This window comes from Eretmochelys imbricata, chromosome 6 (assembly GCF_965152235.1).
Source record: "Eretmochelys imbricata isolate rEreImb1 chromosome 6, rEreImb1.hap1, whole genome shotgun sequence".
Lineage (NCBI taxonomy): Eukaryota > Metazoa > Chordata > Testudines > Cheloniidae > Eretmochelys > Eretmochelys imbricata.
The window spans coordinates 52,600,949-52,624,325 of record NC_135577.1 but is presented as its reverse complement, the minus strand read 5'-3'; the positions used below and the strand labels follow the sequence as shown (position 1 = coordinate 52,624,325).

Here is a 23,377-nt window from a genome sequence, read left to right as displayed (position 1 = left end):
ATACCTCCTCCCACCCCACTGTCCTGCTGGTAATAGCTTATCTAAAGTGATCATCAGGTTAGGCCATTTCCAGCACAAATCCAGGTTTTCTCACCCTCCACCCCCCCACACAAATTCACTCTCCTGCTGGTGATAGCCCATCCAAAGTGACAACTCTTTACACAATGTGCATGATAATCAAGTTGGGCCATTTCCTGCACAAATCCAGGTTCTCTCACTCCCTCACCCCCCTCCAAAAACCCACCCCCATACACACACAAACTCACTCTCCTGCTGGTAATAGCTCATCCAAACTGACCACTCTCCAAGTTTAAATCCAAGTTAAACCAGAACTTGGGGGGGGGGGGGGGGGAGGAAAAAACAAGAGGAAATAGGCTACCTTGCATAATGACTTAGCCACTCCCAGTCTCTATTTAAGCCTAAATTAATAGTATCCAATTTGCAAATGAATTCCAATTCAGCAGTTTCTCGCTGGAGTCTGGATTTGAAGTTTTTTTGTTTTGTTTTAAGATAGCGACCTTCATGTCTGTGATTGCGTGACCAGAGAGATTGAAGTGTTCTCCGACTGGTTTATGAATGTTATAATTCTTGACATCTGATTTGTGTCCATTTATTCTTTTACGTAGAGACTGTCCAGTTTGACCAATGTACATGGCAGAGGGGCATTGCTGGCACATGATGGCATATATCACATTGGTGGATGTGCAGGTGAACGAGCCTCTGATAGTGTGGCTGATGTTATTAGACCCTGTGATGGTGTCCCCTGAATAGATATGTGGGCACAATTGGCAACGGGCTTTGTTGCAAGGATAAGTTCCTGGGTTAGTGGTTCTGTTGTGTGGTATGTGGTTGTTGGTGAGTATTTGCTTCAGGTTGCGGGGCTGTCTGTAGGCAAGGACTGGCCTGTCTCCCAAGATTTGTGAGAGTGTTGGGTCATCCTTTAGGATGAGCTATTACCAGCAGGAGAGTGAGTTTGTGTGTGTATAGGATGAGCTATTACCAGCAGGAGAGTGAGTTTTTGTGTGTATGGGGGTGGGTTTTTGGAGGGGGGTGAGGGAGTGAGAGAACCTGGATTTGTGCAGGAAATGGCCCAACTTGATTATCATGCACATTGTGTAAAGAGTTGTCACTTTGGATGGGCTATCACCAGCAGGAGAGTGAATTTGTGTGGGGGGGTGGAGGGTGAGAAAACCTGGATTTGTGCTGGAAATGGCCTAACCTGATGATCACTTTAGATAAGCTATTACCAGCAGGACAGTGGGGTGGGAGGAGGTATTGTTTCATATTCTCTGTGTATATATAAAGTCTGCTGCAGTTTCCACGGTATGCATCCGATGAAGTGAGCTGTAGCTCACGAAAGCTCATGCTCAAATAAATTGGTTAGTCTCTAAGGTGCCACAAGTACCCCTTTTCTTTCTTCAAACTGTATTACTCACTCTTAGATGTTTAAAATTACTCCTATTTTAGGCAGGGCTGTTCGCCTATTATTAAGGTTGCCCAACACTTCCCATTATAAGCAAAACAGGCACGTCTAAAACTTTGCCCAACTTTAACCATTTGAGCAGATGTTTCTTATGCCAGGATGTTTCTTATGCCTCAGGCTGTATTTTTGTGTGTGGGGAAATTTTTAGCCAAAACGGTTCAGCCATTTCCGAGAACGAGACTACGGGAAAATATTTTGCCCATGTTAAAACAATTCAGGCGACCTTTTCTTATAAAGGCTCTAGAACCTCAGGCTGTGCAACAGGGACTTGAAACTTAGCAGGTGGTGACCTTTGTATCAAAGATGTGCCTTTTGTCATCTCTGTGAAAACATAGCCAAGTTATAAGCCTCTGAGAAACTGCAATTCGCCAGTGCTCAGTAGAGACTTTCTGGAGCTTCACAGCTTAATTCCCCAAAGATTCCATCAAGAATGGGCATGCTCTAGACTTGGGGTGAGCAGGACTTTCTATGCAATTACAGTTCCCAGCTGCTCTGGGCCATGACTGGTCTTGGTCTGACCCTAAAACTGAGACCAGAGAGCATGTCTCATAATGCATATGTATGAGGGGACCGAACGAGGGTTACACAGGCAATCTTAGTTCTGAAATTTCCTAACTTTTCAGGGCTTGACTTTGTAACCTTAATAATGTTCTTTTAAGTTTTTGTGTATGTAATATTTATATTGTGATAGTGCTTAGGAGAACCAGTCATAGGCGAGGACCCCAGTGTGCCAGGTGCTGTACAAACACCCAACAAAAAGGCTCTATATGGTCGAAGACTTTATAATTTAAGTAGATTCACAGAAGCAGAAAAATTTCATCATCCACTTTCCCCTTCTAACCTAGCATTGTTAGTTACAGCACATTTACTGTTCTGTCCAGTCTCATTTGAAAAGTCTCAAGCTGAAAGATTTCCACCACTTCCCTTAGGAGACTATTCCACACTCTAATACATTTCACTGTCAGGATAAATATCAGGGAAATCTGCCAAAGTTTCCACTTCCTTAATTTCATCGTTCTACTCCTAGCTATACCCTTAGTATCACACTAAATAATCTCTCTCTCTCTGAAGAGTGTTTGCACCCTTCATATACAGCATATGTAACCATACCTTCCTTCTTACTCATTGCTTAGCCAAGCTAGACATTATTTAACTCTTTTAATATCCCCTCATAAGCCCCTTAATCATTTTTGTCGCTCTTTTCTGAAATCCCTCCAGTTTCTGGAAACGGAGGTGATTCAAACTGAATGCAATATTCAAAGTTAAACTTTAAAAAGAAGTTGACAATGCCCTTTTATAAGCCTTGTTTGCTTCCAAGTGTGGAACTGCCACAATTACCAGGAGATTACAGTTCTCAAAGACTAACAGGCTGCCTGCTTTTTTTTTTTCCCTTCTTCAGAACTAACCAAAAGAGCCTCCCAAACAGCACATCTTCTGAATCTTTGAAATGAAACATATAGCTTAAAGACCTCTGTTCATTCAATCACCTGTAGATAAGACACACACTACACACACCTTAGCAAATTACATATATACAACCCTGTAACACTGCAATGTTCATTTATAACAAAAATGCCAACTCTGCATTGTCTTTAAGCTAAATGCATGGCGTGTAGATTTCATAGTGGACCCCTGGGTCTACAGTACCATTGCTCCCAGAGAAACTGAGCAGAAAGTAAAAACAACGAGGAGTCCTTGTGGCACCTTAGAGACTAACAAATTTATTTGGGCATAAGCTTTCATGGGATATAACTCACTTCATCAGATGCACGGAGTGGAAAATACAGTAAGCAGGTACAAATATACAGCACATGAAAAGATGGGAGTTACCTTACCAAGTGGGGAGGTCAGTGCTAATGAGGCCAATTCCCAACAGTTGACAAGAAGGGGTGAATATCAACAGAGGGAAAATTACTTTTTGCAGTGCTAATAAGGCCAATTCAATCAAAGTGAATGTGACTACAAAAGGTAATTTTCCCTCTGTTGATATTCACCCTTTCTTGTCAACTATTGGGAATTGGCCTCATTAGCACTGACACCCCCCCCCCCACACACACACACTTGGTAAGGCAACTCCCATCTTTTCATGTGCTATATATTTGTACCTGCTTACTGTATTTTCCACTCCATGCATCTGATGAAGTGAGTTATATCCCGAAAGCTTATGCCCAAATAAATGTGTTAGTCTCTAAAGGTGCCACAAGGACTCCTCGTTGTTTTTACTGATACAGACTAACACGGCTACCCCCTGAAACCTGAGCAGAAGGCAGAGGCGTAGTTTAAGCATATTGAAGGTATTATCTTTAGCCACATCTGGGGAAGGGTAGAAGATCAAAGGATCACTATGATCATTTGTAAGGCATACTCACAGCTATATATTGCATGCACACAGGAAATTATGTAATTCATAACCGATTACATATGTGTTGAGCTGATGTATTTTAAAAACGTGCAATCTTTAACTTCTCATTCCACCACCTCAAAGGTTTATTATTCAAGGCACCTTGGTCCAAAGCTCCTTCTAGTCCCATTTGTTCAAGAATAACCCAAAGATCACAAATCATTTCCTTAGACTTTAATCCTCTTTCTCTAACTTCATTCTCTCTCTAGGGGTGCCATCTCCCCACCGCATTCTCCCAGGGCTCAAAGCAGTCACTACAGGCCATCAACAGATGGCATCTTAAAGAAAGGTCAGAGATGTTGGTGCTACCATAGAGACACCTTAGTGCGGGGGGGGGAGCACAGAGATGAAAAGGGAATGTCCCCCCGTGCAGTGGACAGTGATGTATCATGGTTCAAATTGCTCCTTTTGTTATCTGAGAAAGCTGCTGTCTGTTGTCCTCCTCCTGACCTTTAAATGTCATTAAGGGAAAAAAAATCCAGCCTGCTCTGGCAAGAGTGAGCAAGTGCTTGCTGAAAGCTGCCACCTGCAGACCCAGAGCTCATCAGCGTATTTACCAACTCCGGTTAATAGCAGCAGAGTTGCCTGATTGAATATAATCTTTCCTTACTGCTATGCTATATCCTTGCTGTAGTTACTGATACAAAAGGGTCTAATTCAGCCATGTGCAAAGGTTTTAATACAAGTCAAAATGTATTAAAACTAACTTTCTGCTGTGACTTCCCTGAAACCCACTGATGGGGAAAAAGGAAGATAAATTATTTTTCTGTCGCTTTCATAGCAAGCTTGCCCAATTTGGGGGAAATTCACCCATGGCACACAAGTCCCATTTCAAGCTTTTAAGTCACACTTAAGTGACGTATAGGCTTTGTGCTGATTTTCCATACGGGGTGAATTTCACTCTTTCAAATCAAATAACTATATTATTTTTCTAACAGCCAGCTCCCAGGATCTGAATGTCCAGCCAGGCTTTTTGTCCTTCCATCCCTACCAGTAATAAAAAGAGTCAGCAGTCAGATGATGCACGAGGTAGATGAGCTCTACCACAGCCAAACTGGCTCTGCAGGGCTGTGTTAGTGAAGTCAGCAGGTATGTAATCCAGGGACCAGCAGAGCAGGAGAGGAGACAAAGATGACAAAGAGAGGAATGAGAGAAGATAAGCAATGCCTAGACCATGGAAGTCACCCTGAGAGAGAGATACTCTCTTATCTAAAGAAAGTTAAAGCTCGATAAACATGAATGCGGAGCCCTACCCCACCATCCACTGACCGATTATAACAAAACTGTCATGTTTAGCAAGGGCACCAGTAATAAAACTGGGGATCATACCCTTGGCAAGTAGCAGCAGGCTGACCTGGGTTGGTTTATAAAAAAAGACAAAGCTCAGTAGTGAGCGTTTGGAGGGTGCAAAGAGCGGCTAGTTATGTTTCAGTGTTTAATGTGGATCAACTGCAAACAATAATGCTTTAGTAACTAAGAATATAAAGACTTTCTAGGCAAGACCTGTGACCCAGACCCCCCCTCCCGCTGCTGAGCCCCTACCACCTTCACCTGGACCCCCCTACAGCCTCCCATTACTATTGCATCCAGAACCCCCCAACCAGCCCCTGTGCATCCAGATCCCTCACTGAGCCGCCCGCACCCAGACTGCCCCCGCAACCCTGTCAACCCACACCAGGATTCCCCCAAATGAAGCCCCTCCACATTTGGATCCTGCCTTGCTAAGCTTGCCTGCCCACACAGAGGGACAGGACCCCGGAGTGCTTTTGGGGCAGGCCCGGACCTTGCGCTGTGTCAGGGTTGGATGCAGCCTCGCTGCTGGGTCCGTGCACAGTGATCTCCCACCTTTGTGCAGCCAGTGGCCTGTGCGCCCCAATGCCATGCTGGAGACGCCACATTTATTTAACACATAAAATTTGCAGAATTTTAAAAAATTTGGTGCCAAATTTTAATTTTTTTGGCGCAGAATGTTCTCAGGAGTAGAGTTTACACTTTCTGACGAGGCAGGTTTCTGACGGTTATTAACACTATAAATCTCCTGTTGCTACCAAGAGGCCCTGCAGTTACAAAGCAAACAAACCACAAGACGATTTAGGTAGTAAACAGAGAGTGTGCATCTAAATCACTGAACGTCTCCTTCTTGTGCAGTATTGATTTGTTGAAACAAACAAGAGGTTTCTCCATGTGCAGGTAGACTTGGCACTCACTACAATTTTCTTCATCGCTGCCATCTGGACAGTCCTCAAAGCCATTGCACCGGAAGCGGCCAATGATACAATGGATCCCACTAGCACAGGGGAAGAACGTGGAGCCACATTTGGATTTGGCTTTTGCTGCAAGACAAGAAACACAAAGAAAGCCAGAATTAGGGAAACAATTTGCAGGAGATTAAAACATCTTCCTATCAGAAGGATCTAAACGCAGGGCTGACCAGACACTCCCCATTACAAGACGCTGTTTCAGTTCTTATAATTTTGTCAAGATTAAGTCATTTAAAGGACAAAATTTTCCATGCAGGGTATCTGCCTCGGCTGATTTTTTTGTTATTTTATTTTGAGGGTGGGGGTTTTGTGTTTTTTGGGGTTTTTCTTCTTTTTTTAAGCCAAAACAGGTCAGCTGTTTCTGAGAACAAGGTTAGGGGGAAAATATGTGCTTCTGCCATGTTAAAAAATTCTAGCAACTTCTCTTAGAAAAGCTCTAGAACAGGGACATGAAATTTGGTAGGGGATGGAGGACCTTTGTGTCAGGGATACTTTTTTGCTATCCTTGTGAAAATCTGATCAAATGTGGCCAAGTTATAAGGCTTTGAGGGGAAAAAAAAAAAATTACTGAGCACGTTCAAACTGTGGATACCTATTCGAGTTCTGCAGCTAAAACCCCCGAAGATTCTGTCTGCATGGAGCAGACTTGGACCTGGACTTTCCCGGCAAATGGAGCTCTGGACTGCTGAGGACCATGCTGGGTCTACAGACCTGAAAGGAGAGCAGTGAGCCTGTCTCTCAGGTGCCCAGGACAAATTGCCTACTGGGCTTGGGCAACGTGCAGGAGGGAGATGCCTGATTCAAATGCAGAAGAGACAAGAGCCAGAGTGTTGTGAGGAGGAAGACTGGGACTGGAGGGTGGCAGGAGGGAGGGGAGGAAAATTGGTAGTCAGGGTGTGGGAGGAGACAGGGACTGGCTGAGTAAAGAGTGGGACAAGAAACTGGGGTGTGAGGAAGACAGCAATATTGGACAAGGAGCCTGGGGAGAGAGATTGGGACTGGGATTCTGTGGGGATGGGGGACAGAGAACCAAGGGGAGAGGTTGAAGGGGGTGCTAGAGGCCAGGGTCAGGGAGAGAACGATCAGAGGAGGAGCAGGAAGTGGGGAACGAGGGCAAGCTGGGCAAAGAGACTGGGGGCAGAAGGGGAAAATTGAGATAGGCAGTCCAGAGGGTGAGACTAGGGACAGGTTAGAAGGAATGGAGCGAAAGGGGCCACACTTAGAGCATGATCCCCTCCACAGCCTGGAATATAACCCAAAATTTCTGAGTCTCACCATCCCTCTGCTGTCAGAAAATATCTGTGAAACCCACTGGGAAAGTATGTGTCCACACAGAGAATCTGTGATAGCCCTCTACAGTTCTGGTCCCGCAATAGATTGTCATTCCCCATCAGTTACTTCATTAGTGCAAGTGGCAGAGGTCCGTGTGGTGGCTCTAAAGATTTTAATCCTGCTGATGACCCAAGTGGGTGTCAATACGATGTCATGTGATGGATTTTTTTTTTTTGATTAACAAAAACACCTTAGGAAATCACACACAAAATTTTGATAAAAGATTATTAAAGGTTGTAAAGTTAACTACTAAAGAGTTAAGAATTGCCACAATTAAGGTTGTCTGTACAACTCTCAGAGATACTGTAGTGATGAGAATCAAAGAGATGCCCGTGAAGAAATGAATAATTCTGTCTTCAGAGCATGGTTTGAATAACGTGCAGTACATAAGGCCTGGGGATATACTTGATTAATGAAGATAAAGCAAAATACTGAATAGCTGATCACTAGTGCACTGAATGAGACAGTGGTCCAGTGGAAAAAACAGTATGTGATCATATAATTAAAGACTGTATCATAATGCAAGCGGTCTGAATTAAGGCTGAACAGGCAACCTTAACTCTGGCATTTCCTAACTTTTGAGTGCTTGACTTTGCAACCTTAAGGGTTCAATTAAAGTTTGTGTGTGTGTGTAATACACTGATTGCATGGTATCCCTTACTCCTCTATCATGTGGCTTTTCTTTGATTGTAAACACTGTAGGGCAGGGACCATGTCTGTCTATATTTTGACGGCATCGGCATAACAGTAAATAATGAATACTCAGTGTCAAAATGTACACAGCAAACCAGATTTAAGAACGATATTGTAATAAATCCCAGGCTACTTAGGACTTCACATTTGTTAATTTTCTGCATAACATGGCCACTCACATCATGATGGCAAGAGCAAAAACATAACTGTGAGCCATGGGCTCAAAAAGCCTCAGTTTCTACCACATGAGCTCAAGACAAGTTCCATTTAACTGTTAGCATCACAGCGTTTATGGCACAGTTGAGCAGCTTTGATTCCACCAAGTAGAAGCCGGTGGTACAGACGTATTCTAGTCAGGTCATAACATTTCATATTTCTATCCTGCCCTTCCTTCCCAAAGATTTCAAAGAGCTGTACAGATTACAGATATACTCTACAACGGAAATACTTGCAAGGAAGAAGACAGCAATCAACTGATACAGAATACAATCAATGCACAATCAAAAAGCCAGGGGAAGAAATATCTTTCCACGGTCAATGGGACAGACACTTGTTAGGGCACAAATCACTTCTAAGCTAAGTTTCCCACCTGTGGTTACCACAACCAAAGAACAAATCGTTCCTCCAAAACATCCCCCTGTAAGAAGATTGAACATGTTTGCTCAAACTCCTTTATCCATTCCCTTCCAGTTTTTCACATTGGCATGCAGCTAGCATTTCCCTGAAGCTGTATTAGTGGATTCTGGCCTCTCTGAAAGGTTTCTTATACGTCACAGCCAATCACTGATCCAGTTCACTCACTCACTAGTGTGTACTTGCATGCAATCAGACCTGTTCAAGTGTGTGTGTGTGTGATTATAATGAATACATATTGTCCTCCAGTCACTAGCCTTAGAGAGAAGACTTAAATTGTACAACTAATGGAGATTCTCCTTTGGCCCAGATGGTAATGGCCTGTTTTCTTGGAGTAGAATGTCCCCAGTTCTAACCCCACCATCACGTGTTGATATCTATGCACTTGCACCACATGGATTTTATGAGGACTCCCTGAACTGGAGATCAGAGTGCGATGGTGATAGGCAATGCTTTTATGCCCAAAATGAATCTGCGCCTCACAGACTGGCAAAGTTTAACCAGTTTAGAGGATGGTGAAGAAGTGTTACAAAGAGACAGCAAGGAGGCATAAGGAGTGCAACAGTGGGGAGGAAAAAGGAAAGGAAGTAACTAAGACAGGTGAGGGAGCAAAGAAGCCAGGACTTTGGAATCAATTCGGAGGAGATTCTCTCTTGCAGAGATAAAGTCAACACAGCTACAATGAAATCTTCCCTGATGTCTCTCAGCAGATATTATTATATACACTGTTTTAAGAGCAGTCACAGCAACTAGATTTAGTATCCTTCCAAACCCAAGTCATGCTGTTCCTGCCCTACTCTTTACAGTATTAGTAGTTCTCAGTTAGGATTATGAAGTTAAGATGTATCACTTCAGGTATTCACCAACTACCAGTTTTTCCTGAACAGAATCCAAGGTCCACTCAGAAATAATAGGCCATTGCTTTGAAGAAAATAGGCGATAAATTATCCTGGAGTTACTGCCATGTTTAAACACACTAACTTTGGTAGTGGAAAAATCTCAACTGAAAAAATATTTTATGTCTTCAGAACTCTTTCCATATTGCATTAGAGCTACGTATCTTAATAGCCCTATGCTCGGAGACAAGTCCATGCTTCACTGAGCATTTTACGCTTCAGCTGCAGAATCCAAGGACCACCGAAGTACCCCTATGGCAAGCACAGTCTCTGTTCACATCCACCAGGTATCTGGTTCTTTAAAGTCAGGACACAAATACACTGGTAGGTCAATGTGGGAAAGCTTCAATTGCTGTAGCCTATGCTGCACCTGCTGTATAGATAAATGGAGGACTTCCGTCTACAGTCCTTCCCATTCAGCCCGTGCTCACTAGCACCAAATCCAGAAGACAATAAAAACAGGCTGATGAGTCACAAGAGGCAGCATACTGATATTCTAAGTTACACAGGATGTACAAAGATCCTTACTTATTTTCAGTTTTCCCCTCTTGACACAGGTCACCCAAACCAGGGTATTTAAATTTGCACTCCAGGAGAAATAGCATGACTGCTTTTACATAATTAGATCAAGTACAAAGAAAAGCAATGAGCTGGAATTCAACCAGTCAATATTTTTCTGGCACATCTATGTGCCTTTGCTTGAAATTGGAGGAATTTCCCCTTGTCCAGACCCCACTTGATAACGTGTCATGGCAGATGTGACCCAAGAGCAGTAAATTATATTAATTTATACACATATCAGCTGAAACAGAATATGCACACAGAGTAAAATGAGAACTGACAGTGAGCTGCAGCACCATGGACACTGGGAAGAACAGAACAAGTGCATCCTTTCACCACTGAAACATGCATTTCAGATCCCCTTTTGGCCACCATTAACCACAGAGTAAATCCCCTGTTGCCAAAAAGCATCACCTGTCTCTCAAAATCCAACAGAAAGGTAACTGATTAAGTTAGTTTGGGAAGAGCGCTTCACCACAGCATAAGTTGGTCTCTAAAATGAAACCCCACGCTGATTCACTAATGAAGGGTGAAATTCACCCCGTGCAGACAGCTAGTACAAAGTCTATGCTCAAGTTAAGTCCCAGTTGAGTCCTATTTTGGCAGCTTTATGCTGCCCCACTGCACAGAGGTCAATTGCCACCAAAAAGCAAAGCTGCTTTATAGCTTTTATAGCTCTTTCATAGAATTGGGTTGTATAGTCCAACACAGAAATGACAGCTTGCAGGCATCATTCTGCAGCATTGATTAAAAGAACATATTACTACTAGCTTTAGGGCACCAATAGAGAACCTCAGAAGATAATACATTCCCTTTTTAAAAAGTTTAATCTGTTTTATGATTTTTCAGCATGGAGAAGAACAATTCCCTACAGCGTGGAACCAAACAGAGACATGGCACATATAACATTCAAGCCTAATTATACATGGTTGGATTAACAAAATGATCAAGCCCCACAGCTCAATCAGAGGGTCCCAAAACATGACTGGGAATGGACAGTCTTTCAATGGATCCTCATTATTGGAAGCACCGATGCTTTTGTACTGCATAATTAAGTGGGTGTAATGTCGCAACTGATCAACCAAGATATCAGATGTGCTACCTAATTACCAGCAAGCAAGGTGTGGGGGGGAGAGAGAGAAAGAGAGAGAGAGAGAGAGAGGAGTAACAAACAAGGGCTAGGTACAAAAGGTCCAAGCAGCCTCGCAGAGGGAATCCAAATATTGGTCAACAGCACACTGCTGGGAAGTCATAAAGAGAAAGGCTTTTGAGAAGCCAGAGGCACCTGCTAGGTGGCCACTGGGCTGGAACAGTCCCAAACTGCAGGGCTTATTTTAAAACCTATTTATTACAATTAGTGTTTTTTCTTGTTGTGCTGAGCTTCGCAAATAAAACCTCAAAGAAGAAAACTTGCTGACGGAGCTTTAGTTCGTGAACCATGTCACCAGCATTTTGCATCTATGATCGTATGTGACACAGAACAGGCACATTTCCTATTTTTAATTAAGGCAATTATTTTAAAAAGTGCTCTCTAACTCCATAGTCATTTTCAGATGGGGGCCAGGGAAACATGGCTAACAACATAGCCAGGTAAGCAGCAGACATTTTGAGGCTATCCGCAGCTGAAAGTGAACAACACGTATTTCAATATCACCATCTTTCCATTCAAACTGTTGCCTCAGAACCTCCCCAGGTAGCAATCATGCAAAGTAGCTGCATGCTGCTTCACAATCACAGGTCTCAAACCTACAGTAACAATGATGTATTTGACTAATCAAATCTTGGTACCTTCCGTGCAACAGCAGCTACTCTCTAAACTGATTCTGTACCCTGTGCAGATGCTGCATCACTTCACTGCCATGGATATATTCTTAACCACCTCTCTGCCAGTTCACCCTAACTCCAGCTGCTCTTGCAGCGGCCCTCTGTTGATGCTCTGACATTCCACTGAAGTCACCATGGAGCATCGTGGGGAACCAGGCCACAGGGCAGTACCGGAAGTTCAAATGGCTTGATGCAACGAGGATGCGAAGCAGCAGCACAGCAACTACACTGTGACAGAGTTATACTGCTCCCTCTTTCACCCAAACTCCATGCTCGGAAGCGCAGTGATTAGCATAAATGGAAGACAAGGAAGACGACTCAATTTCAGGCAATGACACTGCGTACGCAGGCCTGGAAATGGGATACGGCGCCTTTCACCTCTCGATTGCTGCTTCAAAATCCAAACCAGCTCAGCTGTGACAGAAAGTTGCATCCAGCTAGTTAATTAGTGGGTTTGGTAGTTTCAGTCTATTTCCCAGTGGGCAACCAACCATCACCAAAAACTGCCACCATCACCACCACCAGCAGTCACAGCACACTGTATGGGTGTGGGAATTCATCATCCTCTGCCTTAAAGGTGGTCCCATGAGGGGCACATTGGCAGGGCCTCTCTGGAAAATAAGGCGGTCAACCGGGCACCATTCCTCAGTACCACGTTCTTACACAAAGTCAGTTACACTGTATATTCAAGCACACAATACAAATGTGATTATCCAAACCTCAATTCGCTTTTGTCCAAAACAGGGCCATTTACCAGCATGTGAGCAAAACCTTTTGGTGACCAGAGTCCAGTGTCCTTCAGAAAGCTCCCAAGGTTATCTGTTTTTATTCCCTCCCCTTTGATCCTTGTCTAACCATTCAAACTGTGTAGATACACACACAGATCTTTAAGCAATTATTACTAGAGGAACACAATAGAAAATGTGTCTTAAATAGAAACCTATTTTAGGCTCTGTATTTTTTCTAGGGAGTAATTAAGGAATCAATAGTCAGTTACACTGGTGGGAATAAATCAGCATCTGCCCCATACCAGACACCCCACTCACCGACAGCACACAAATGTAAAAGGAAAAGAATTTAAAAGAGTAAGACTCACAGCCCCTTAATACTGCCACCAAAAAAAAGAGCTCAGTTTCCTTCGAAAGAGGAAGACATTTTTGCTCTTGTGGTGCTAAAGGGACGGTAGCTTTTGCTTGCTCTAATTTAAGTATTAAGGGACAAATCCAAAGTCAGCTCTGTCGCACCAGTGTAATTCCAGAGTAACTTCACTGAAGACAATGGAGTCTCTCGGGATTTACATTGGTGTAATGGGATCCAGCCTTAAGGCACTGCAGCACTAGTAGATCCACATTCTGCTCAGAGCACGTGTGTTAGTTAATACAGTGCACCACCTTGTTTTTGCCTGGTGATTAGCGCAGGGGACAGCAGAGAAAATGGTTACTCACTTCTCGTAACTGTTGTTCATGTCCACTCCAATCAGGTGCGTGCGCATGTACGTGCATGATGGCTGGAAGATTTTTCCCTTAGCAGCATCCGTCAGGCCAGCCTGGGGGCCCCCTGCAGTCGCACCTTCCTGGCACTCAATATAGAGCCCTGCTGACCTGCCACCCCTTCAGTTCCTTCTTGCCAGGTACTCAGACAGAGGGGTAGGAGGGTGGGTATTGGAATGGACACGAACACCACATCTTGAAGAACAACAGTTACAAGGAGCGAGTAACCGTTTTTTCTTCAAGTGCTTTTTCATGTCCACTCCAATCAGGTGACTCCCAAGCCAAGTTCAGGAGGTGGGGTCAGAGCTGTCCACTGATTGGAGTACTGCTCTTCCGAAGACCGCATCATCTCTGGCCTGCTGGGTAATTGCATAATGTGCGGCAAAACTGTGTATGGAGGACCACGTCACAGCTCTGCAGATTTCCTGAGCCAGGAATGCTGTTGATGAAGCCTGCACCCCCTGGTAGAGTGTGCAGTGATCAGCGGTGCGGGAACACCTGCCAGATCGTAGCACCCACGGATACAGGACACAAACCATGATGAGATGCGTTGGGATGAAACCAGCTGACCTTTTATCCTATCCGCCACTGCCACGAACAACTGGACTGACTTTCTGAACGGTTTCATTCTCTAGATGTAAAAGGCCAGCGCTACAGACATCCAGAGTGTGGAGTCTCTGCTGCCTGCTGCTGGAATGAGGTTTAGGGTAGAAAACTGGGAGGAAGATGTCCTGGTTGATGTGAAACTGCGAGACGACCTTCAGGAGAAAAGCAGAGTGAGGCCTAAGCTGAACCTTGTCCTTATAGAACACCGTGTAGGGAGGGTCTGATGTCAAGGCCCTGAGCTCAGACACCCTCCTGGCTGAGGTTATCGCCACCAGGAATGCAACACTGTAGGAGAGGTAGAGCAGGGAGTATGTTGCTAAAGGCTCAAAAGGGGGGCACCCATGAGCCTAGAGAGGACCAAGTTGAGGTCCCAGAGAGGGACTGGTTGATGGACATGAGAGTGTAACCTGTCGAGCCCTTTTAGGAATCGGCTGAGCATGGGGTTAGCGAAAAATCGAGCAGTATTTGCACGCCCGAGTGGAAGGCCGAGATGGCACCTAGGTGTACCCGTATAACAAACAACAAGACCCCCTTGTGCTTCAGATGGAGGAGGTAGTCCAGAATGTGGGCACTGAGCCAGCATTGAGGCCAATGGCGCTGCGCTGACCAGATTGAGAATCTCTTCCACTTGGCAAGATATGTGGGTCTCGTAGAGGGTTTCCTACTGCCCAGGAGGACCTGTCTGATCTGAACAGGAAAGCTCCAATGGATTTAACGATGGAGCTTCTACACCGTAAGATGGAGTGACTGGAGGTTCGGGTGTTGGAGACGTCCGTGATCTTGTGTGAGACGGTCCAGGGAGAGCGGTAAGGTAATCAGCGCTCCCACGGACATGTCTAGGAGGGAAGCGTACCAGTGCTGACGGGGCCAGGCCGGTGCTATCAGTATGACCCGAGCTTGATCTCTGTGGATCTTGAGCAGCACCTTGTGAATGAGCGGCATCAGTGGAAAGGAGTAACTGAGAGAACCTCCCCAACAGAGGAGAAATGCATCAGCACTGGAGCCCAGGCTGTGATTCTGGAAGGAGCAGAACTGCTGGCACTTCCTGTTGCGTCGCGTGGCAAAGAGGTCTATCAGGGGAAACGCCCACCTCCGGAAGATTGAAACTGGGACGTCCGGGCAAAGGGACCACTCATGGCTGTGGAACGACCTGCTAAGGTGGTCCGCCAGCTTGTTCTGTACCCCGGGGAGGTACGATGCCTGCAGGTGAACTGAATGTTCTACACAAAAGTCCCACAGCCTGAGGGCTTCTTGGCACAGGAGAGAGGAGTGTGCACCCTCCCCCCCCGTTTGTTGATATAGAACATTGCTGTCGTATTGTCCATTGACTGATGCACACATTGTCCAGTTAGGTAAGGACAGAATGTTTGACATGCCAGGCGCACCGCTCTCAGCTCTCTGGCATTGATGTGGAGACGCAGATCTGCTTGCGAGCAGAGGCCTTGAATTCTGCAGTCTCCCAGATGAGCTCCCCAGCCCAAGTCTGACGCATCGGCCACCAGTGACAGAGATGGCTGTGGGGCAGCAAAGGGGACCCCTGAGCACACCTGCTCAGCAATGACCCACCACTGAGCGAGTCAAGGACCAGGCGAGGCAGGGTCACGATCCTGTCCAAGCTGTCCTGGGCTGGGCGATACACTGTCGCTAGCCACGACTGGAGCGGTTGAAGCCTGAGTCTGACTTGCTGCACCACACAGGGACAGGCTGCCACGTGCCCGAGAAGTTTCAGGCACTTTCTAGCTGTAGTGGTGGGGAACTGCATGATGCCTCGGATTATGTCGTTGAGGGCCTGAAACCTCGCCTGTGGCAGGTATTCCTTGGCTTGGATCAAGTCCAGTACTGCTCCTATAAATTCTATCCTCTGGACGGGGGACAGAGTCAACTTCACTTCATTTAGGAGTAGACCCATGGTCTCAAAGGGGGCTCTGATAAATATGACCTGAGACTCCACTTGGTTCCTGGAGCGGCCTTTGATCAGCCAGTCATCGAGGTGCGGGAACACCTGTACCTGGTGCGGCTGCAAGAACACGGTGACAACTGCCATACACTTGGTGAACACTCAAGGTGCTGCTGACAGGCCGAACAGGAGGACAGTAAATTGGTAATGGGAACCGTTGACCACAAACCTGAGGTACTTCCTGTGGGGCTGAATGATTGCAGTGTGAAAGTATGTGTCCTTCAAGTTGAGGATGGCATACCAGTCTGCTGGATCTAGTGAGGGGATGATGGAGTCCAAGGAGACCATGCGGAACCGGAGTTTCTTTACGAAATTGTTGAGCTCTCGCAGGTCCAGGATAGGCCTGAGGCCGCCTTTGGCCTTTGGAATTAGAAAATACCGGGAATAGAAACTCTTGCCCTTGTGCTCCAGTGGAACCTCCTCCACTGCCCTTAGCGATAAGAGCAACTGCACCTCCTGAATGAGTAGATGCTCCTGAGAAGGGCCCCTGAAGAGGGACTGGGAAGGGAGGTGGAAGGGCGGGAAGGCACAAAATTGGATGGAATATCCCCTCTGTACCATGCAGAGCACCCAGCGGTCCGAAGCGATACGGGACCATGCACGGTAGAAAGGGGATAGTCGGGAGGAAAAAGGTAAGGTGGGGTCGATCCAGTCTCCGATCTGGTGCGTCATTCTTGACCACACCTTCAAAAGGCCAGAGCCCTAGCCTGAGGATGGGTGTTGCCTCCTCCGGCCACTCCTGTTCCTCCTCTGAGAACAGTCCTGTCAGTTCTGCTGATGGAATCTCGGAGGAGGTTCCGGTTTGGAAGTGTCTCTGCTGTGTGCCGTGAGTGTGCAGGCCCAGTGACTTGAGGCTGGCTCATGAGTCTTTCATGCTGTGCAGCCTCTTGTCTTTTTTTTTTCTTCCTCCTGAAAAGACAGTCTCACCCTCAAATGGGAGGTTCTGAATGGTTTGCTGGACCTCGTAAGGTAGCCCCGAGACTTGGAGCCCAGTCGCCATGACCTTAGTGGTAGCATCTGCAGTGTCCAATGCGACCTGGAGGGAATCGTGGGAGACAAGCTTCTCCTCCTCCACCAAGGCCGAGAACGCGGTTCAGGAGTCCGAAGGGAGGAGCTCCGTAAATTTGATCTTTGTCACACAGGTGTTGTACGAATACCTGCTGACGACAGCCTGTTGGTTGGGGTCTGCCACAGGGTCTTGGTGGTGTCCACAATGGTTTTAATAAGTGGAAGAGCAATATAGGAAGGTCCTGATGGTGCAAGGATGTCCACCATGCAATCAGCCCCCTCAACTACCCCCTCAGCTTTAATGCCCAGACCCTGAGTGGCCCTGCGCAACACCTGCTGCAACACCCTGATGTCCTCAAGCACCGGGGCTATGGCTGTACCCGCCAATGCTTCATCTGGTGACAAAGAGGAGGAAACTTTTATAATGAGTGGATGAGGCTAACAGTTCATTCTAGTTCAATATTCAGAGAGCTCAAGGACTGGGAACAAAGGACAAAAATCAACACCTGGCTAGAGCAACCTCCAAACTGATATGAACACTATTTCAATCATTGAATAAGGCTCACCTTTAAGAATTCTGATGCTCAGCACTTGGAAAGAGAACCCTACCTAAGAACTCAGTTAAAAGAGCCATACTAAAATTTTAGTCTCCAGAGGCTGTGCTAGCCAGATGACATCAAGAGAAGCTCTTATTTACTGGAAGACAGAATTAAACCTTTTGCTAAAAGTCACCATGATTCTCCCTCTCCAGCTCAATTTCTCCTATAGTTCTACAGAAAACCTAGGCTCCTATCCTAGTCACCTCAGCTAGGCAGCTGATGCTACCAAAGCCTTAGAGACTTAGACCAGAGGCTAATTAATAGCTGCAATAAAAGGTGCAAACTCAGGCTGGACTGAAAGGGCCATTTTGAGGCTCTCTGAATTTAAGTGGAGCAACTCGAACAACAAGTATCTTGTAGGAATGAGATATAAGGTTAATGAAATAGTAGCAATGGGATATAAGGCTAATGAAATGGTAACAACATGCCTGTGCTGAAGGCACTGGGCTAGTAGGTAGGAGAGCTGAGAGCTACTTTTGGCTCTGGCACAGACTAACTCTGACATTTGGCCAGTCTCTTCACCTGCCGGAGGTCTCAGTTTGCTCATCTGTAAAATGAAGATATTACCCTACCTCACAAGGACATTACAAGGGTAAATACCTTAATGTCTGTAAAGCGCTCTGAGAGCGTCAGACAGAAGGTACAGTTCTAATGAAATACTACCATAAGTATCATTAAACACAGACTGATCTGCTGGAAGCATGGAACAGGAAGGAATAGAAACAGAAGGTAATTGTCTGTCTCTATCAAATCTAGCTGACAGCTGGGCAGAACCACATGACTCTCCCAGACACAGGTGTTTAAACCTTAAAACTGCTTCCAAATGGAAGGAAAGTCTGCTTTAAAAGTCATCTCTCCATCTGGGATCTAGCTGATGCCACTTCTCATGGGATAAGAGGAGAGGGTAATAAATCTGCCTGAGCTCCCTGCACTTTCCATACTTAAAACAGCATTCATGTTACATGACTCATCCCCTCCATACCCAACCCCAATCACTGGATCCTTTTATGGCCTATTCTTTCAAATGGCAAGCCACAGATTTTTCCGAGGAAAAATATAACATAGATCCAAGCCCGTGTTGTAGGAACAGGCCTGCAGACCCCTGAATGGACTAATCACAGAGCATTAAAGCCTGAAGAAATGGATCCACTGAGCCGGGTCCCCAAAATACTACTTGATAAATACCTCTCTTCCCAAAAATACCTCTCTTCCCCGAGCATTTTGATTTTCGTTTTCCAGCAGCTCTCCCTCACTCGTTTTTCAGAGTGCAATACAAACAAGATCACTGGGCTCCACCAGCCTGCTCCTGCTCCTTTTGAAATCCATGGGGTTTTTGCCACAGACTTGAACAAGCGCCTTTAGTTTCTCCTGTAGTCAGGGGATAGAGTATGCTTCTTTGTCCCCTTGCAGGTCTCCTCTGATAGAAGCCCTTTTGTTTCATCACAGGCCCTTGAGAGGGAACTTCAAGATAAGATCCCTGATCAACTGCTTGAACTTTTTAAAGTTAATATATTGATTCGCTTTTAAAAGGTTACGTTGGTGCCTGTTGTGCACAGAACAAGGAGGTAGAGCTGCACACAGACACCGGACTGTAAAGTTCAGGGAGAAATCTGGCCCTCTTGACAGTCCAAACAGACTAGAGCCAAAAGATTTATTGTGCTGTTAACGAGGATTCGGTTTCTAAACATTCTTACAGGTCTGAAGTCTGTGCTCTGAATGAAGTGCTATAAGCTAAACAGCGGCAGTATGACAGATTGATGACTTGCAGACAAGGGTTCAGCAGTTGTGTCCCCCTTTCCAATACACAAAACCAGCCCCAGATTTCCTTCAATTTAAGAAATGCATGAACCACTCTCAAAAGGTTCTGGGAACATGTAGGCACATCTGGAATGGTACTTACCATTTCAAGCTTATTGCTGTAATGCTTCCTAGGTCCACAGGAAACCTGGGACAGCAGAAGGGCAAGAGGAAGTAGTGATGGTGGAACTAGATGTCATCAATGTAACGAGCAGAAGTTGCTAATGTCTTATATGTCCATCATCTTACATGTGCTATCATCACTTCAATGGGTCTAAAACTTCTAGAGCAACTCATCACTTTCAGCTACACATTCCAGCTCTATGAAAAAAGTCAGCATGGCTGAAAATCAAAAGCTGTCTTGTTTGGTCTTATAAACCTTTTAAAAAAGCTAATATTTGGCTACACACACTCAGCCTGGGCCACTAAGACATCATCCATTATAACTGCACCTATATTAATTTTTGCTAGCATGGACCCTCAAAGTTTGAGTACTTAAACACGCTAATCTCTTCCTTAATTCTGGCATCACTGCTTGACTGTCTCCTTCTACATTCATGTGCAAAAAATAAAACAATTAAAAATTTAAAAAAAAAAAAAATCAAGAAAAGTTCCCCTAGTGACAGGTTTTATTAGAAGCCTGTGCCAGATTTGAAGACCTTAGGAAAGACCCAAGGAGGGTTGTAGTTTGGGATGGAAACTATGTTAAACTGTAGTTCTGTTTTCTAAAATGAATTCATTCCCAAATCAGGAAACACTAGTTTCAGTGGGATTGGTATGTTCCATACACTAAAAGCCAGTCATCTCCTCCTCTCAATTCATCTATACTCATGCCTAGTCCATGATACCCTTCTTTTGTGTTCATCTGCACGACATGTAACCTTGTCCTTTGTACCTGCCATACCCTTCCTCAGTTAATCTAGCGTTCCCCCATCCCATAGATCATATCTATTCCACGTAACCTGTCAGCATTCATCTGTAGTAATAGGAATGCACCTAGTTTAAATCCTGCAGTCTGTCAAGATTCCATTTCTAGGTTGTTCAGAAATGTGCAAGCTCCTTGGGGGCAGTGGTTATGTCCTCTTCAGTGTCAGCACTCAGTAATGAAACAAGTCAATGACCACCTAAGACTCCACTGTCGTGGTTATGCTACATACAATGACCACCCGGAACTGCTGTGATAGCCAGGATAGACCAGACAGCTGCCTCCTCCTTTCCCAGAAGCAAAGGCCCTCTTACTTTTGGGGTAAGGGAGAATTTTCTTGAGCTGTTAGCAGTATAGGGTCAAATTTTCAAACGTGTCTAAATAGTTTAGAAGCTTAAGCCTCATTTTTAAAAGTGGTTTAGGCCAAGTCACTTTGGCACTCTTTTACTTGTATATTTATAACAGCTGAGCAGCGCTGATTCCACCCAGTGGAGGGTAATCAGGCACACTACTCAATTCATGACAACCACTGAACAGTTCTATGACTCGCTGTGAAGGAAAGATGCACATGTCTGTTCCTGAGACTAATGTTTATACAACATCCACAGGAGGGCAACTCCAGTCAGTACATTCCTTGCACCAAGTGTGCTGAAGTGAATCAGATCACCACATGCATTTGGAAGTAGGACTCCCAACTGCTGGTACCTAGAAGGAAATCTAGGTATATCTATAGTTCAGATTGCACTAGTTTCTTAACTAGAACATGAGAGTCCAAACCTAACCTAACCTAAGCGACAGCTGCACTGGCAACCTGCCAAGAGTGCCAGGGCTCTGCAGCTAGTGTGCAGCACAATGAAGCAGGCTGTAGATGCCCTCATCTTTAAATAAGGCAGTGCAGCCCAGAGAATGGTTCCAAGTATGCAAGGCTCCACCTTAACCACAGCAGCCTGTGTGTATATTATAATTTACATATGTACACATACATATAAAGCAGAGACTGATGTTAAGTATCAAAAGCTAATGGATGTTCCAAGAAGCATAATTTTTGCCATCGATATATTAAACAGTGCAGAGTCAGTAATCTTTACAGATGGGTAGGATTAGTCTGATTGGAGTTCTTGGACTGCTGCTGTATTTTAGGAAGATCTCAGCTGATTTAGACAATCCTTGGGGCTCACTGATGTTACCACTGAATTGGGCAGACATTTCTTATTAGCGAAATGCTGCATCTCAATTCTTCCAGTGCACTGAGCTCTGCATGTCTATCCTAAAGCCTAGTATTTAAAAGATAGCAGCCTGAGCTATTCTGTGCCCTTTGTTCCTGAACATGAAAGCCATTCATTAGCCTCTGACTCTGCAGGGTGGCTAAATCCAAGCAAAATAACTTCAGCCATAATAATTGTATCATGGTAACATGCAGTCATTAAATAGCTTAGAGAGATTCCAGTATTTGCTTTCTCTACAAGCCCCAATTTTATATTTTATTTTTATTATTAACATGGCCAGTTGACAAACTGGATATTTATCCTCAGCAGACAACAAAGCTGTGGGTCTGACTGTTCTTACAACAAGTCTAGAGGAAGGAAAGGACAAAGGCTCGTGCTACCTCTAAACAACCCCAAACTGTGTCGCACAGGTGGAAAAAGGAAGAAAAGATTTTGTAGAGAGGGTGAAAGTAGCTGTTTAGTCAGGTTCTTGCTTTGGCATAGTTTTATTCTGTGATTTATGTAATGGAGAGTGCAGAAAACAGACAGCATTCAACTCTAGCTATAACTCCAGCTTGCTGTCCAACAGCATATCGAACTTGTGGCCTGGTTCTCATCTCACAGAAATCCACCTACTTCTGGAGTTACTGCGCTGATGTACACCTGCATAGGGAGGGATCCAACACATGCACAAAGGCCCCCCCGATCCAGTCATGTATCAGTGCAGAGACAGGGGCGAGTGCAGCTTGCACATCTCCTGTTCTGGTGTGGTTAGGAAAGCGAGGAAATTCCCAGGGCCCCAGCCATCTTTCCTGCCCACCTATGGGGGACTTTTTGCAAGGGGAATCTGCACTTCCCAGGGGGCCTTCCGCAACAGGGTATTCTCCAGAGGGCTGTACAGCTGCTTTTCTCTCCACAAATGGGACCAAAGTATTATATAAATTCTAAGTGTGCACATACAGATTATATGGAATTACTGAATTAACCTGTAGAGAAATTACAGAAAAATGTATAAAACTAACATGGAATGTGAAAACCAGGGTGCTTTATTCCCCACATCAGTTTAAATAAATCCATACTTGTAAAGTGTGCTAATGATCAGAAAAGTGACTCTCAAAAGGCATCTTCATACTCACTTCTTACTCTGCTTCCTGAGTGTGTTCAGAAGTCATGACAACATTTTCTACTACCTGCAGAGGCCCGCTTAGCTACGCATGTGCTGTCTGGGCTCTATTCTGCACCGTCTGTCATCCATCTAACTTAGTTAACCAAGTTCCAATTGCAGAATCTTTATTATTGGTGACAATGCATAAACCCATCTTGACTTTCAGATCCTCAGTTGAATTTGCAGTGGTGGTAATTAAACACTCTTTACTTGCAAACAGAATCATGTGTGATCTGGAATCACTAACACACACACACACACAGAACCCAAAGACATTTTTGCACAGTCACTTTCCAGACCAAAACCTCTAAATCCTTCTACCCCTCACACACAGCTTAGATTAGAATGACTTGTCACTGGGTGTCACTGTTGGTTCACAGAAAAATAGCTCCATACACAGACCTGGCAGAAAAGAAATGGCTCTCTTGTAAGAGGAATGAAGGAGAAGCTGCAATTTGTGTATTTGGTACATCCCTAATTTTGGCTCCTGTCATGTCAGGCAGTTAACTCAGATGATGTGCCATGCTCCAAATCTTTACCA

The 23,377-nt window shown here is 45.0% G+C and overlaps 1 protein-coding gene across 1 annotated transcript in view; it reads right to left on the bottom strand.

Moving 5' to 3' along the window:
• LOC144266532 (low-density lipoprotein receptor class A domain-containing protein 3-like) overlaps positions 1-23,377 on the bottom strand; it is an 88,791-nt gene that overhangs the window by 5,597 nt on the left and 59,817 nt on the right. The window contains exon 3 of the mRNA XM_077819966.1: positions 6,092-6,217. Within this exon, the coding sequence (XP_077676092.1) occupies positions 6,092-6,217 (126 nt within the window). The remainder of the gene's footprint in view (positions 1-6,091; positions 6,218-23,377) is intronic.